The following is a 17,251-nucleotide window of genomic DNA, read 5'->3' as shown; positions in this document are numbered from 1 at the left end:
TCAAAAAGGAATTTATTTCCAGAATATGTTGAGCACTGCAAGAACCTCAAACATATAGCGATCACATATGATGTATTATTATTACCATCTGACTCGAATCTGTAAATAATAAACAATTTATCTGCTACGAAAGACTGCCTGTTCAGTAAAACACCATCTTTGAAAATGAGCGCTAAGTGCGCTACAGCGGCGCGTTGTATCATCGGTGCTGCGCTTAACATCTCTGGCGCTCTACGCAATATCGCTGGACGCTAGTCGCGTCCGGAGCCTTTCAGTCGCTCCGCGGACGGCGTCGCGGACGGTCGTTGAGAGGAGAGTGTAGCTTGTTTCGCTTTCGTGACCGAACAATGCCCGGTTTATCATAGTGGTAGAGCAGCAATTGGAAATAATAAAATACTGCTGTTCGTTTTCTGGTAAGAAAGAAAACGAAAATGAGGCATCACGTACTTTGTGTGGGTGCTTTACTTGTGCTGATGGCTTGCTTCGACCAACATCGTGGATGGCAGCAACATTATGACGATTGTAAGTATCGCCGAATTCAGATGAACGTGTTTAATTCACGAGAGTTTCGATTGTTGTGTTTCAAATTTTGTGAAATTTGCGATAGCTTGTACTTCGTCTCATCCAGACACCGGTATGAAACTAGCTTTTTTTCAAGTAGTTGCTTGATTTGTTTGGAATTGAAGGGCTGGTTGTTTCTGCGAGAATGGTACCTACAGCCATGAGCGATAGAGCAAAACTGCGAGTGTTAATTAACGTGTGATGATATGTTGTGTTCTCTCCCACTTTCATTGCTCTTCGCATAGAATATGTCGAGCTGCGACATCACAGGCTTATAGATATTTTAACTGTTGCCTATGGTGATCAGTAAGGAAATAAGTTGTGAATTAGTTGCTGAGGTCTTTTAGGAAAGGCACAGTTGCAGTTGGCTCACGAACCATACCTCACTACTTTCAGTACTTAAAATCCGCGAGAAAGGCATCGTGACGGTAAGATGTTGCTTTGTTTTGTATTGTAGCACCTGAGAAGAGCCGTTCATCTGACGTTTGTTCCGCAGTGTTTGAACCTGAAATCGGAATGTGTGTGCTATAGAATGGACGTTTCAGAGCCAGGCCCCAATCGTTCAGATTCAGATTTAAAAAGATTTATCGCACACTTTTCGAGACCTCTAAACTGTATACTGGTTTCAAGAAAAAAAAAACAGCGCTTTGTTTACAAAGGAAATAATTTGTGGACGAATATTAGTACCAAATATATGCCAAGCAAAACATTTCATATACATTTTTCAGATTCAGTAAACATTTTATGGTTCTCATGGGATCTGTGAAGTGCGACTGCTGTCACTTAGAAAATCCTGCATCGGCAGTGAACGTTTAGGACGCATATTCGCTTACAGCAGAGTCTTCGTTCTGTAAGTTTCTGAAACGAAATATTATAACTTTTGTTATGGAATAAAAGTGTGGTGACAGCGAGGTCATCAGAGATGGCGCACAAGTACAGTAAGTTCAGAGTTCATTGTCTGTCGACATCGAGGTCATTATGAACGGAGTAAGAGACTCGTGGGTGGACAAGTACTGTTTCACGCCCAATAAGTGATCAAGAATGCAATGTAAATATAAAACATAAGTATTTAAAAACGTCACAATAAACAGGCGCAATTTGGATTTAAATTCGAAGCCATCACAGCATAGTGGGACTTTTTTCTACTTGTATTAGATAATTCGGTAATGTGGTGCAGTCAAAGAGCCGTTTGTGTATTCTGGTCACGATGCATACGCTCATATTTTCGCCGCAGTACGAAAGTTCGCAGCATTTTGTTTTAATCTGTGCTTCGAAGCGTACCAAGGGAGAGGCTTGTGATATTTCACGTGAAAATCGATCCGGAAAAGTTTCCACACTTGCACTACTTCTCAAATCTGCATGAAGCATTTATTTGGCACGAAAAAGTGAAAGTGGGAGAAGGTGCTTCGTTGTGGGGCGATATGAATAGTGGTGTCGAGAGGATAAAAATGAAGCTGTTTAGCGGGACAGTGGGTCAGTAGCCGTAACCGTTGGGTGAGCACTTTCACCTTCTAATGTGCTGCGTTGTCCGTACAAATCCGTTTCTCACGTTTGAAAAGACTGGAAAGTCACGAAGGTGTCTGTGGGAGCGAATATTGTTGGTTTGTTAGCCCTTACGGTGTCTAAATCTGCATGGTTTGGCTTTGGCTTCGCCAGCGTTCATTCCCTGGTCTTTGCGCGTTGTTTTAACTTCCTTTTCAACAATGAAATGAAATAATCGCATTTATATTTAGTGAACTGATGGTAGTCATTTAGTCGCGAACGGATTCATTATGCTTCGTCAGTTCCAGACTGGCATCAACAATAAGGTGCACTCTTTAAATTTACTATTTAAATACTGATTGACGAAGACGAACCGTTCAGTGTGAATTTCCTGTAGTACACACCGATACACAGAGATGACTGCAGTGGTACTGTTTTCTAATAGATTTAGACGTAGTTAACTGCATTTTAAGGACTGTGAATGGAGGCTGAATCTTATGCATTGGACAACAATTAATTAGTTCATTATGAGCTTCAGTGCTCACATCATCGTTATGAAGTGGATAGTTATATAAATTATAAATTGTAACCGGTGATGTGTTTAAACGATTTTTGCAACTCCACCAAGTGACCACCACGTAGTTTGTCGTATTGGAAGATGAAAAAGATCCAAGGGATGCTGCATGCTGCTGAATCTTGTGTTAATGCATTACTGATACGCTATTATAGCGTCTTTCACTTTTTACACCTGATAGTGATGGCGTAGATATTAAAAAAAAGTGGTGGATGAATAAATGTAAAAATAAAAACTAGTTCATTTGTGCCACAAAAAAAACTCAACTGTATACTCGCCATGATATAAATTAGAAGGTAAAGAAGGGGAAAAATGGTACTGAACCCTTTATCAGCGGATGTACTACAGAAGTTATCTTGGGTTTATCAAATGCGAGCGATACTAAAAGTCCGTTCAAGGTGCTGATAAGGACATGGACAGTCTCTGTTCCAATGTCATCCACATAGTATCTCAGTGTCGAGCTGTAGCTTCACGAACCCAACAGACCAAGAGGAACAACTATCACGACTTTTTTTGCTTCCATCTGTCCGCGATTCCTTCCATCTTTAATTGCCAACGGTTCGTTGGCAATCTGAGTTTTGCGTCTTGGCAGCTTACACTCGCCATAGTGAAGTTAAGATTAAACCTCAGTATTCCAAGGTTGTTATGTTATGGTTCAAATGGCTCTGAGCGCTATGGGACTTAACATCTGAGGTCATCAGTCCCCTAGAACTTAGAACTACTTAAACCTAACTAACCTAAGGACATCACACACATCCATGCCCGAGGCAGGATTCGAACCAACGACCGTAGCGGTCGCACGGTTCCAGACTGAAGCGCCTAGAACCGCTCGGCCACACCTGCCGGCAAGGTTGTTAAGTAAAGCGATTATGAACGCAGATTTTTTTATTTAAGTTTTATTAGTATTTGTCCCTCGAAACGCACAAAGTAGTTGTAGTCATACTGTATCGTTTGTATCACGTAATATATTACAGATTTCATAAATTAAACAAATACAGTTGAGTTGATTGACTGTTCCGTGCTTCTTGGTAGAATATTTTATACACTATGAATGAAAACACACACAACACTGGTGTAATATTCAACAATATTTATTATTTATTTCACAAATCGGTTTTCGGCTGTTACGCCATAATCAGGTACAAAGATTATTAGTATGTGGTGCAGTGAAATATTGTTGGATAAAAAATTTTAAACTAGTGTACCTACAGAGTATTCCAGTTCCAGAAGTGAAAAATGTTAACGTTAGATGTAGGAATAGAACAACAGGGATTATTACACTGAAATAATTCCTCCTGTTTTATTCCTAGACCTAACGTTAACATTTTTCATCTCTGGAAATGAAGATACTCTATACAATAGTGATTCAAAATCTTTGATCCAACAAAATTTCACTGTGCCGCATACTTATCTCTGTACCTGATCATGGCATAACAGCCGAAAACCGGTTTGTAAAATAAATAATACCGCAGCATATGACCCCAAATCTAACTGGAAGAAGTCGGGAAGAAAATCTATCCGTACCTATTTACAGGAACTATCTCACTCTCCCCCTCGGAGTGGTTTTTGAAATTTATGGGAAAACCTGAAACCGGATGAATTGTTAGATTCGAACTTAAGTGCTCACACCGAGAAGGTGACTCAGAGGTTGGCGTATTGGACTCGCATTTGTGTGGACCATGGTTCGAATCTCTGTCTGACCATCCATACTGAGGTTTCCCATAGTTTTCCTATTCGCTTAAGGCAAATGAAAGGATGGTTCCCTCGAAAAGGATAATCTGTATTTTTTTCCCACCAGTCTGAACTTATGCTCCTTCTGTTAACGTCCCTGGAACGTTAGACCATAATCTTCCATCCTTTTTGTAGTCCACACTATTCTGTGTCCACAGTTCATTAAACTCTGGACTCACAATTATGCTAGGTGCTCTGATTAGATATTTCCAGCTACGAGTAATTCCGCGTAGAATGTGTACCAAGCTACACTTTATCGGAAAAGAGATCCCATTACAAAGCTAATCATGGATTGTTAAAATTTTTATACCTAGATCGACTAGCAGCTAGTACAAGTTATCTGGACGGTTGCTGGAAGTCAGGTATCGATAAGTTACATGTTTTCATCGAAATTTCTCTTTAGAGGGTCTTCATTATGGTTTAAATACAGGGCATTCGTTCCATTTAGGTTCAGTTGTACACTTAAGTGAAATGGCTGTATTCTGCGTTAGTAGTGGCTCTATATTTAGTTATTTCAGTGTGTCATTAATTGATGTGTGATCTGAGAGACTACACGTTCTGACAATTCTACTCGCAACATTTTTGTTCTTACTAGCTTTGTGGGTGCCTAGTCTTTCAGAACCGCACAGCAGAATTAGGACTGCTATAGTTCTATAATACTGCATTTATTTATTTCCATGTTTTGATGTAAGAGTTTTAGGTTTTCGAAAAAGAAACGTGTAATATATGATAAATTTTAGCCTCAGGAAACCTTTGCCGGAAGCATTTTTCTCGAATATTGCCCTGTACGGAAGTGAAATTTGGACGATAAGCATATCAGACAAGAACAGAATAGGAGCTTTTGAAATATTGTGCTACAGAAGCATGCTGAAGAATGGAAGGGTACATCGATTAACAGATGATGTACTGAATATAACTGAGCAAAAAAAGGTAATTTATGGCGCAACTTGGCTAAAAAAAAAAAAAATAGGGATCGATTGAAGGGACGCATCCTGAGGCGTGAAGAAATAGTTTAGTTTGTTCAAATGGTTCAAATGGCTCTAAGCACTATGGGACTTAACATGTGGGGTCATAAGTCCCCTAGACTTAGAACTGCTTAAACCTAACTAAGGACATCACACACATCCATGCCCGAGACAGGATTCGAACCAGCGACCGTAGCTGCAGCGCGTTTCCAGACAGAAGAGCCTAGAACCGCTCGGTCACACCGGCCGGCCTTTAGTTTGTAACGGGTCGAAGTGTGAAGGATCATCAAAATACACCGCTATTCCACGCCGACAGTTCCTATAGCGAATAACGCTAATCATTCTTGCCTTCGTAGCGCACACACTTCCCACATAACGTAAAAATGTAGTTTTTTTTATACCAGATTAGCCGTTTTTTCAGCTTTATAAGTGAAAAGATTTGTCGTCCATCAGTCTGATGTCTAGCGACACACATACTACAATGCAGTGTACTGACTACTGAATTTCCTTTTAAGGTAATGAAAAGTGAACAACGAAGCCTAGTTGGATGCAACGCTTGACATTACTCTACCATGTGAAAGCACCTTCATCTCCGAATAACTGCTGCTACCTGGCAATGTTGACTGGAATACTCTCTTTCAAATTCTAAAGGTGGCAGGGATAAAATACAGGGACCGAAAGGCTATTTACAGTTTGTACAGAAACCAGATGGCAGTTATAAGAGTCGAGGGGCATGAAAGGGAAGCAGCGGTTGGGAAGGGAGTGAGACAGGGTTGTAGCCTATCCCCGATGTTATTCAATCTGTGTATTGAGCAAGCAGTAAAGGAAACAAAAGAAAAATTCGGAGTAGGTATTAAACTCCATGGAGAAGAAATAAAAACTTTGCGGTTCGCCGATGACATTGTAATTCTGTCAGAGACAGCAAAGGACTTGGAAGAGCAGTTGAACGGAATGGACAGTGTCTTGAAAGGAGGATATAAGATGAACATCAACAAAAGCAAAACGAGGATAATGGAATGTAGTCGAATTAAGTCGGCTGATGCTGAGGGAATTAGTTTAGGAAATGAGACACTTAAAGTAGTAAAGGAGTTTTGCTATTTGGGGAGCAAAATAACTGATGATGGTCGAAGTAGAGAGGATATAAAATGTCGACTGGCAATGGCAAGGAAAGCGTTTCTGAAGAAGAGAAATTTGTTAACATCGAGTATAGATTTAAGTGTCAGGAAGTCGTTTCTGAAAGTATTTGTATGGAGTGTAGCCATGTATGGAAGTGAAACATGGAAGATAAATAGTTTGGACAAGAAGAGAAGAGAAGAGAAGCTTTCGAAATGTGGTGCTACAGAAGAATGCTGAAGATTAGATGGGTAGATCACATAACTAATGAGGAGGTATTGAATAGAATTGGGGAAAAGAGAAGTTTGTGGCACAACTTGACAAGAAGAAGGGACCGGTTGGTAGGACATGTTCTGAGGCATCAAGGGATCACAAGTTTAGCATTGGAGGGCAGCGTGGATGGTAAAAATCGTAGAGGGAGACCAAGAGATGAATACTTTAAGCAGATTCAGAAGGATGTCGGTTGCAGTAAGTACTGGGAGATGAAGAAGCTTGCACAGGATAGAGTTGCATGGAGAGCTGCATCAAACCAGTCTCAGGACCGAAGACCACAACAACAACAACCTACGTCCATTTGAACTTGTTTTCCTGTAGCCATGCCTTGTGTCTCCCTGTAGCATTTTAATTACGTATGCGTTTATTTTCGTTTCATTGACCGCGACTTCGTTAATATTTCGACCTGGGCGGAAATATTGGAACGATCTGATGTTCACAAGCAGAATTAACGTAACGCTAGTTCTCCTTGTATGTCTCCACCGTCAGTTTCCAGACTGCCAATCTCTCCTGTATGTTATTTCACGCGATATAAACGGATCAAAACAGGGTTCCAATGCATACCATTCTGTATATGAGAGAGAATATTTTTAAAAAATGAAAAATGCGCAGAATGATTATCTCTACTATTACATTCAGCATATTACTCGTCACTTCATAATACTTCCTTTCATAGCTTATTGTCAGATGTATTGAGGCGGATCATTTACTTTAAGGGTCTGAAAGGAAAGGGGCCCTTTCAATAAGTCCGTACGAAATTATTCACGGCGATAAGCGACAGTGCAAAGCCGAACGGGAGGCTACAATGGTGCTTGTGAATAGACTTCTCAGGCGTTACAAATGTCATTCACATCGCGCTCTTCTTCGCTGGGACAGTGGGGCGCAGCTTCAGTGCGACCTGAGCAGAGGCCAACACACCGGCTCGGAGGGGCGTCCTTGTTCGGTCTGCTTTGTACTGGAACCTGCTCCCAACCGGTTCCAGCGTCTTCCACAGTTTTTACGACGCCTCCGCTGCCCTGCCGACTCATGTGAGGAGATGTCCGGCAAACGCGTGACTCACGTCCGCTCTCTGCCCCCCCCCCTCTCTCTCTCTCTCTCCCCCTCTCTCTCCCCCCTCTCTCTCTCTCTCTCTCCCTCCCCGTCTCCCTCCCCCCCCCCCTCCTTCGCCCTTTTCACTAAAGGACGAGTCTTGCGCGTGGCTGATTTTTGTGTGTGTGTTGTATCAGTGACCATCTACTTCTACCTGTCGCACTATCCTTGAAGAAAGTGTCAAGGCTAGAGTATCTTAAGCCCACGAAAGCACGGTTAGTTATTTTTTAATTAATTTTGCCTTCCATATAATTAGTATTGTTCTCCGTACGGTTTGGCACTATACACTCTCGTGAAGGCGACACAATACCACACAGTGTGATTCCGTTTCAGTGCGGGAAACTTCTGCTTGTCGAGACACATTAATGTATCCAACTGTCAAAAACCCGAATAACCACCTACTTCGAGGGTAATCCCAAAAGTAAGGTCTATTTTTTGTAAGTATATAGCCGGCCGGAGTGGCCGAGCGGGTCTAGGCGCTACAGTCTGGAGCCGCGCGACCGCTGCGGTAGCAGGTTCGAATCCTGCCTCGGGCATGGATGTATGTGATGTCCTTAGGTTAGTTAGGTTTAAGTAGTTCTAAGTTCTAGGGGACTGATGACCTCAGAAGTTAAGTCTCATAGTGCTCAGAGGCATTTGAACCATTTTTATGAGTACATAGACCTGTTTATTTCTATAATGGTTTACATCAGTTTTCAGCTTGAACATTTAGCTGTCGATGCATTTTCGTAGACGCTGTGGCAGTTTTTGTATGCCCATGTCATACCAGCTCGCCGCCATGCTGTTCAGAAAGGTATGAACCTCTTCTTTCACCTCGTCGTCGGAGCTGAATCGCTTTCCGGCCAAATGTTCTTTTAACATAGGGAACAGGTTGATAGTCACTGGGCGCCAAGTCAGGACTATAGGGTGGGTGAGTGATTATGTTCCACTGAAACTGTTGCAGGAGAGCAACGGGTTGCCGAGCTATGTATGGGCGAGCGTTGTCATGGAGAATGTGTACGCCCTTGCTCAACATTCTTCTCCGGTTCTGAATTACCCGTTTGAGTTTTTTCAGAATCTCACAGTACCTGTCACCGTTAATTGTGGTTCCAGCGATTCAGCTCTGACGACGAGGTGAAAGAAAAGGTTCGTAACTTTCTGAACAGCATGGAGGCGAACTCGTATGACACGGGCATACAAAAACTGCCACAGCGTCTACAAAAATGCATCGACAGCTAAATGTTCAAGCTGTAAACTGATGTAAACCATTGTAGAAATAAACAGGTCTTTCTTTCTTTCTCGGGGCCTTTGTCCCGCACCAACGCCGGGTCGGCTTTGTTATTACGGATTTGGCAGTGTTAAGTGGCAGAGGGTGGTCGGATGCCCTTCCTGACGCCACCCCGAAGCCCCCAGGACGGAAGTAGTGGACCTCAGCTGTCTGCGTCTAGTGTAAGTCATGAAATACTGCAAACGTTTTCAAATGTCTGTGAGTCGTGTAACTGAGGCGGAACTAGGGGACCAGCCCGGTATTCACCTAGCGGGAGGTGGAAAACCGCCTAAAAACCACATCCAGGCTGGCCGGCATACCGGCCCTCGTCGTTAATCCGCCAGGCGGATTCGATCCGGGGCCGGCGCGCCTACCCGAGTCCAGGAAGCAGCGCATTAGGGATCTCGGCTACCCTGGTGGGTAAACAGGTCTATTTACTTATACAAAATAGGAGACCATACTTTTGGGATTGCTCCCGTACAAGACGAAACGCTGCGAGACGTGCAGAAACAGTCAGTCATGTTCTAGAAGGTACCGACAGGGATGTGATCCAGTGCCGTGGCCTCTGCGCTAGGTTTCTCGGTTGAGAATCCACGGTGTAAACGGCGAGTCGAGGTGGTCGTACAGATTCTCGATTGTGGAATGTGGGCGGCCAGGGGAGTACGGTAAACTCACCCTGGTGTTCTTCGAAACACGCCCGTACACTGGGAGCTGTGTAACACAGTTCATTGTCCTGCTGGTAGATGGCATTGTGCTGAGGATAAACAGACTGCATGTAGGGATGTGCGTGGTTCCCAAGGAAAGATGCATACTTGTCTTGATCCATTGTTCCTTCCAAAATGACAAGATCACCCAGGGAATGGCACGAAAACGTCCCCAAGACCATAACGTACAGACGATTGTTGCATGGTGTTTCCTTTCAGACGTTTCACCCCATACACGCCAATGGCCACGTGGCCGTTGGATCATAAAACACGTTTCATCTGAAAAGACCGCCTGTCGCAACTCAGTGGCCGTCCAGTTGTAGTAATGACTCGCAAATTGTAGTCTTCACCGCCGGTGAACGGCAGTCAGCGTGGGTGCACGAATCAGGCGCCTGCTGGGCAGGCCTATGTGCGGTAACGTGCGCTGAGTGATCGTTGAGGAGACACTGTTGGTAGTCCCTTGGCTAATCTGGGTGGTCAGTTGCTCAACAGTTGCACGTCTGTTCGCATCTCTGTAGTCGTCGTTCATCCCTGTCATCTACCGCCCGTGGTGCACCAGTTTCCTCAGCGTCTGTTTTGGACAGTTTACCATGCACGGAATACTTTAACTATGGTGACATGTTAACAGTTTACATACTTAGCCGTTTCGGAAATGCTTCCACCGTTGGCCCGAAATCCAATGATCATGCCCTTTAGGACGGCAGATTGCTCCATTTCCGCAATGTGACAACGACTTCACTGTTTTTTGTGTCCCCCTACACGTCTTATATACCCTCCAATGCTATGCTGCCTCCAGCCATCTGTGAATGGTTGTTACACAATGACGTTGAACATAGGCGGTGTCACGTTAATGAGACTGGACCATATAAGTAAGTGGCAATACTTAACAACAATGGATCTACGAGGCGACTTCGGAAATTAAGTTAAAGATTATTATGACCACTCCGTCTACAGGCCACAAGTGGCCCATCGGGACCCTCGACCGCCGTGTCATCCTCCGAGGAGGATGCGGATAGGAGGGGCATGGGGTCACCACACCGCTCTCCCGGTCATTATGATAGTATTCTTGACCGAAGCCGCTACTATTCGGTCGAGTAGCCCCTCAAATGGCGTAACGAGGCTGAGTGGACCCCGAAAAAATGGCAGCGTGGATGGTCACCCATCCAAGTGCCGACCACACCCGACAGCGCTTAACTTCGGTTATCTCACGGAAACCGGTGTATCCACTGCGGCAAGGCCTTTGCTTGCAGATTGTTATGACAGATCATAATAATGTGTAGCATCGTAGTGTGATCGTTCTCATCGTTGGAGAGTCTCTTCCCCACCGACATTCCTTCAGCTTGCCGAAAAGATGTAAATCGCATGGAGCAAGATCTGGAAAATCCGATCGCCGCCACCTCCGTCTCTGCGGCCTTGCCGAAACTGTTGGCACCATTTCACGATGGCTGGAAGCGACACCGCATTTAATCGTCATACCGCCAGAATTTCGTGGCGAATCCGTGCGCAATTTAGGCGTTTTGCCCACAAGAATCATAGCATCCCACAGACTTCAACTTTGGTGTACGTTTTCAAATGGCTCTGAGCACTACGGGACTTAACATCTGAGGTCATCAGTCCCCTGGACTTAGAACTACTTAAACCTAACTAACCTAAGGACATCACACACACCCATGCCCGAGGCAGGATTCGAACCTGCGACCGTAGCAGCAGCGCGGTTCCGGACTGAAGCGCCTACAACCGCTCAGTCAGAAGGCCGGCGTACGTTTTCAATTGCAGCGCCGTTTCACTCCTAACCTGTTAAGCACCTGTTATCCGCACCGCAGCAAGTTGTCTCTGCAGGAAACCCGGAACGTGTAGTCTCTTTTGACAACGCACTAAGGTTGTCCTGCAGTGCTTGTAGCATGCGGTGACTTGTGTAACTTGCGTCGTGTTTATACTAATGAACGTAACGGGTGCACCCGAACTCCAACGACAAAATTTCGGAGATTGTTTAGGAAAATTTTGTGACTCTTTGGTATATGGTACTCGTGGTCTCTAGTGAATCTTCACTTAATAATGTGATACTAGCTTATACTACTTTATCACCCAAATTACGTCTGTTTCTGCGAAAATACCTTCTCATCAGTGAAAAGCTTGTAATATCCAACCAACAAAACATAGAACTCTAAAGACAGTAGTGCAGTAACCCGCAGGAAAGTACCGTTATGTGGTTGGAAACGCAGCAGGAACAGCTCAGGAATGCGACTTATGCTGTTGCTTCATTGTACACTAGTGGCCATTAAAATTGCTACACCAAAAAGAAATGCAGATGATAAACGAGTATTCATTGGACAGATATATTATACTAGAACTGACATGTGATTACATTTTCACGCAATTGTATTGATCCTGAGAAATCAGTACCCAGAACAACCAACTCTGGCCGTAATAACGGCCTTGATACGCCTGGGCATTGAATCAAACACAGCTAGGATGGCGTGTACAGGTACAGCTGCCCATGCAGCTTCAACACGATACCACAGTTCATAAAGAGTAGTGACTGGCGTATTACGACGAGACAGTTGCTCGGCCACCATTGACCAGACGTTTTCATTGGTGACAGATCTGGAGAATGTGCTGGCCAGGGCAGCAGTCGAACATTTTCTGTATCCAGAAACGCCCGTACAGGACCTGCAACATGCGGTCCTGCATTGCCGGCCGGAGTGGCCGATCGGTTCTAGGCGCTTCAGTCTGGAACCAAGCGACGGCTACGGTCGCAGGTTCGAATCCTGCCTCGGGCATGGATGTGTGTGCTGTCCTTAGGTTAGTTAGGTTTAAGTAGTTCTAAGTTCTAGGGGACTGATGACCTCAGCTGTTAAGTCCCATAGTGCTCAGAGCCATTTCGGTATGGCATTATCCTGCTGAAATGTAGGGTTTCGCAGGGATCGAATGAAGGATAGAGCCACGGGTCGTAACACATCTGAAATGTAACATCCACTGTTCAAAGTGCCGTCAATGCGAACAAGAGGAGACGTGTAACCAATGGCACCCCATACCATCACGCCGGGTGATACGCCAGTATGGCGATGACGAATACACGTTTCCAATGTGCGTTCACCGCGATGTCGCCAAACACGGATGTGAAGATCATGATGCTGTAAACAGAACCTGCATTCATCCGAAGAAATGACGTTTTGCCATTCGTGCACCCAGGTTCGTAGGTCCGTCGTTGAGTACAGCATCGCAGGCGCTCCTGTCTGTGATGCAGCGTCAAGGGTAACCGCAGCCATGGTCTCCGAGCTGATAGGCCATGCTGCTGCAAACGTCGTCGAACTGTTCGTGCAGATGGTTGTTGTCTTGCAAACGTCCCCATCTGTTGACTCAGGGATCGAGACGTGCCTGCACGATCCGTTGCAGCCATGCGGATAAGATGCCTGTCATCTCTACTGCTAGTGATACAAGGCCGTTGGAATCCAGCACGGCGTTCCGTTTTACCCTCCTGAACCCACCGATTCCATATTCTGCTAACAGTCATTGGATCTCGATCAACGCGAGCAGCAATGTCGCGATACGATAAACCGCAATCGCGATAGGCTACAATCCGACCTTTATCAAACTCGGAAACGCAGTGGTAGGCATTTCTCCTCCTTACACGAGACATCACAACAACGTTTCACCAGGCAACGCCGATCAACTGCTGTTTGTGTATGAGAAATCGGTTGGAAACTTTCGTCATGTCAGCACGTTGTAGGTGTCGCCACCGGCGCCAACCTTGTGTGAATGCTCTGAAAAGCTAATCATTTGCATATCACAGCATCTTCTTCCTGTCGGTTAAATTTCGCGTCTGTAGCACGTGATCTTCGTGGTGTAGCAATTTTAATGGCCAGTAGTGCATGTAGTAAATGCATACACGAGATGCATATCGGCCAACTCTTCATCCACGAACCTATCAGTGAACGGCTTACCTAATTGAATACAAGGGTTCTCGTCAGATCACCGAAGTTAAACAACGTCGGGCGCGGCCAGTACGTGGGTGGATAGCTGCCTGATTACACCTTGTGCTGTTGGCTGCTTTACCTTTGTCTTTACGGCAGACGGGGGGGGGAGGATATGTAGTGGTGTCAAGTCCCCAGCCCGCATCTCGTGGTCGTGCGGTAGCGTTCTCGCTTCCCACGCCCGGGTTCCCGGGTTCGATTCCCGGCGGGGTCAGGGATTTTCTCTGCCTCGTGATGGCTGGGTGTTGTGTGCTGTCCTTAGGTTAGTTAGGTTTAAGTAGTTCTAAGTTCTAGGGGACTTATGACCACAGCAGTTGAGTCCCATAGTGCTCAGAGCCATTTGAACCATTTTTTTGTTAAGTCCCTGATCGCTAGTCTTTGCGTCAGTGCCCTGGACTACATTCCAAACCTCGCCGCAGTGTCTCGTGAAGGGAGGGCACGTGTTACTGTTGATGGTGTTCCGTACTCATCCGGATAACGGAGCACGTTAAGGGGCCGCTTCCAGGTCATTTGGGACGAACCTGACTTGGGTCGAACCTCACAGATTAATGATGAGGGCTGGTGAGCCAACTAGCTTGAAAATGGTTTTTATGCCGTTTCCCACATCCCACTAGGTGAATACTGGGCTGGTACGCATGCTCCACCTCCGATACACACTATGCAAACGTTTGGAAATCGTTCTCCCACTTCACACGCAATATTAAAGACGCAGACGGATAGATTATGCAGATTTCGACCTCGGGAATGAATAGGGTATTTTCCTATGTTAAAAATGTGGTTCGGATTGTTATTATTGCGATTGATTATTACATTTAAATTACATTTACTGTGAATATTTTCGTAACGTATGTGCTATTTCTATGTACTTACAAATGGCTCTGAGCACTATGGGCCTTAACATCTATGGTCATAAGTCCCCTAGAACTTAGAACTACTTAAACCTAACTAACCTAAGGACAGCACACAACACCCAGCCATCACGAGGCAGAGAAAATCCCTGACCCCGCCGGGAATCGAACCCGGGAACCCGGGCGTGGGAAGCGAGAACGCTACCGCACGACCACGAGATGCGGGCATGTACTTACAGCTTAAAAATCATTAAAGTTCAGGTTTGGGTCACGTGACCGAAAACACAGTTACTGGCTGATCCTTTGGTGACGTCACAGAGTAGGAGTAAAGAAGAAGCTATACTTGTATTACAGGAGTGTTAGCCGAAATGACGAGGTTTTTACGCACTTTTTCTGCAAACTTTTTAGCTATTTAGTGATGGAAAACCAATCACAACTTTTAATTATCAATAGAAAGGAATTTTGTGGTGATGGCGGAAACCTAGCGAAAGTTGATGCGTTTAGGCTCCATCAGTTTAGAGCGACGATATGTACAACGACGGACACTCTTTTCTCTGCTCCCTGCCAACATCATTAAACTCGCTCAAAACCAAGGGATTGTGGAACGTTTAAAAATGGGTCCGTATATTATAACCAAGTGTCGACTATCAGTCATGAGCGACGACCAAAGTACAATAAAATTATTCTCGACAAACCTTAGTGGTGTTTCCTCTGCTGTGCCCAGCAGGAGCTCGCTGGCACAACTGATAGCGCAGTCGACTGTAAATAATGGGGTCATGTGTTTTTGAAAGTTTTACACAAAATACGAGAATAGCATCAGCAAGAACTGATTATAGTAATTCTTTCGATGGTGGGACATTTTGTATATAGCTTCACATTAATCTTAGTCTGATAAATGTACAACAGAGGACAAATACATTTACTATGCGAACAAACAATTCACTTTTTTGAAAAGCATTGCTAGTAGTGAAGATATCCCCATACTTACGTGGTACAACTAGGTGTATGACGATGAGGTTTTCTATACAGAGAGGCCGACCGGTGTGGCCGAGCGGTTCTAGGCGCTTCAGTCTGGAACCACGCGACCGCTACGGTCGCAGGTTCGAATCCTGTCTCGGACATGGCTGTGTGTGATGTCCTTAGGTTAGTTAGGTTTAAGTGGTTCTAAGTTCTAGGGGACTGATGAGCTCAGGTGTTAAGTCCAATAGTGCTCAGAGCCATTTGAACCATTATACAGAGAGATTTAAAGCATGTACAACTCTCAAATTACATAACGTAAGGGCTGTGGTGTTTGTGAGTGTAAACTAACGTCAGTGTTCGAAGCTGACATATTTCATCTCTTTGTAAGATGCTGAAACTTCAAAAGTATCCTAGGTGAGCAGTACGAAAATAAAAAGAGCATTGTTTCTAATAATGTAAAAAGTGCCTGGTCATATTAATTAGCAAATGTCTTTTTGAACGCGACGTGTTTGAACAGCGATTGCAAATGTAAGCGCATGTAAACAGCAAGGAAAACACAATAATATTCTTTCGGACTGGATTCGAACCAGCGATCTATGAACATCTTCGAATAGCATTCGACGAGTTACCGCTGTAACAACTTTTTCTTTTCATTCTGTACGATATTGTACGGTACGTTTGGTCTTGGCGGATGTCACAGGACATCCGTTCAAGTTCATTGTTGATTCCTTTACTCATTTTTTTTAATTACAGAGGGCCAGCGCCTCTCTGACCGAACACTCCGAGATACCGTGCCGGCGTACAACTAAGCTACCAAATAATTTAGGTAGATTTTGCTAAAACAACAATTTTCATTAAGAGTTTAATTTCGTTGAATGACGCTGTCCCTCCTTGTAACAGTGGTAAAGCATATATCGGAGGTAAATTAATGTCAGCTTCACAGTGCAGCACATTTTTAATTAAGTTTGTTAACTTGTATGTCGACGTGGTGGCAATTTGTCAGCACAATGCAACCGCATTTTATCATCTCATCATTCTCTGTAATACCCAAAAGCAACTTATCAGGAGTTTTTATAGATGTATTTGTACAGTATGGTACTACACACCATTTGTAACCCATTTAAGGAAACGTAAATTCCAAAACAAGACATCACTGTGAATGAGCTGTGTGACAGTAGGAGCAGCGGGCTAGCCAGTGACGTCACAGGCTTCACGTGACCCTAATGGAGCGTTTTAGCGGACTTTCAAATTATTTGAATTTCATTTCCGTTTTTATAACAGAATACTGAAACTCAAGAGGAAAAAAAAGCATGTTAGGAGCGTAACATGACATAATTAATCATTTAAGACCATTTCCAGAAAACAGTCGAGTAACCTGTAGGAGGCTGATGACCTTAGATGTTTAGTCTCCTTAAACCTATACCCATCTTCAGGGTGATCCGTCCAGGGTGATTGGATGGGATTTTAAGCTAGGCGGTCCTCTTGGGGCTATTTTAAAGAAGTAGGCTGTATACCGGCAGCGGGTTTCATCCCCTCTCTTCTTTCATCATAATCTTAACACAAGTGTGAGACTACACTACACACACCGATTACACTAACCTACACTTTCGGATTCACACAACTTTGACTCTTCGCGAGGGAAAGGTGCCAGTGTGTGCGAGGAGCAGGGATAAAAATCTTTCCAATCAGGCAACTGAACTACTCTTCGGGATCACCTTCCTAACCAGTGCT

The 17,251-nt window shown here is 44.4% G+C and overlaps 1 protein-coding gene across 1 annotated transcript in view; it reads left to right on the top strand.

Annotated features, from left to right (window-relative positions):
* Positions 1–289: 289 nt before the first annotated feature.
* The window catches only part of LOC124619330 (low-density lipoprotein receptor-related protein 1), a 756,280-nt gene continuing 739,318 nt past the window's right edge, over positions 290–17,251 (top strand). Inside the window, exon 1 of the mRNA XM_047145639.1 lies at positions 290–522. Coding sequence (XP_047001595.1) covers positions 432–522 — 91 coding nt within the window. The 5' untranslated portion in view covers positions 290–431. The remainder of the gene's footprint in view (positions 523–17,251) is intronic.

The sequence above is a fragment of the Schistocerca americana genome, chromosome 6 (assembly GCF_021461395.2).
Source record: "Schistocerca americana isolate TAMUIC-IGC-003095 chromosome 6, iqSchAmer2.1, whole genome shotgun sequence".
Lineage (NCBI taxonomy): Eukaryota > Metazoa > Arthropoda > Insecta > Orthoptera > Acrididae > Schistocerca > Schistocerca americana.
The sequence above is the reverse complement of the archived record's forward strand: the minus strand, read 5'-3'. Positions and strand labels throughout refer to the sequence as shown.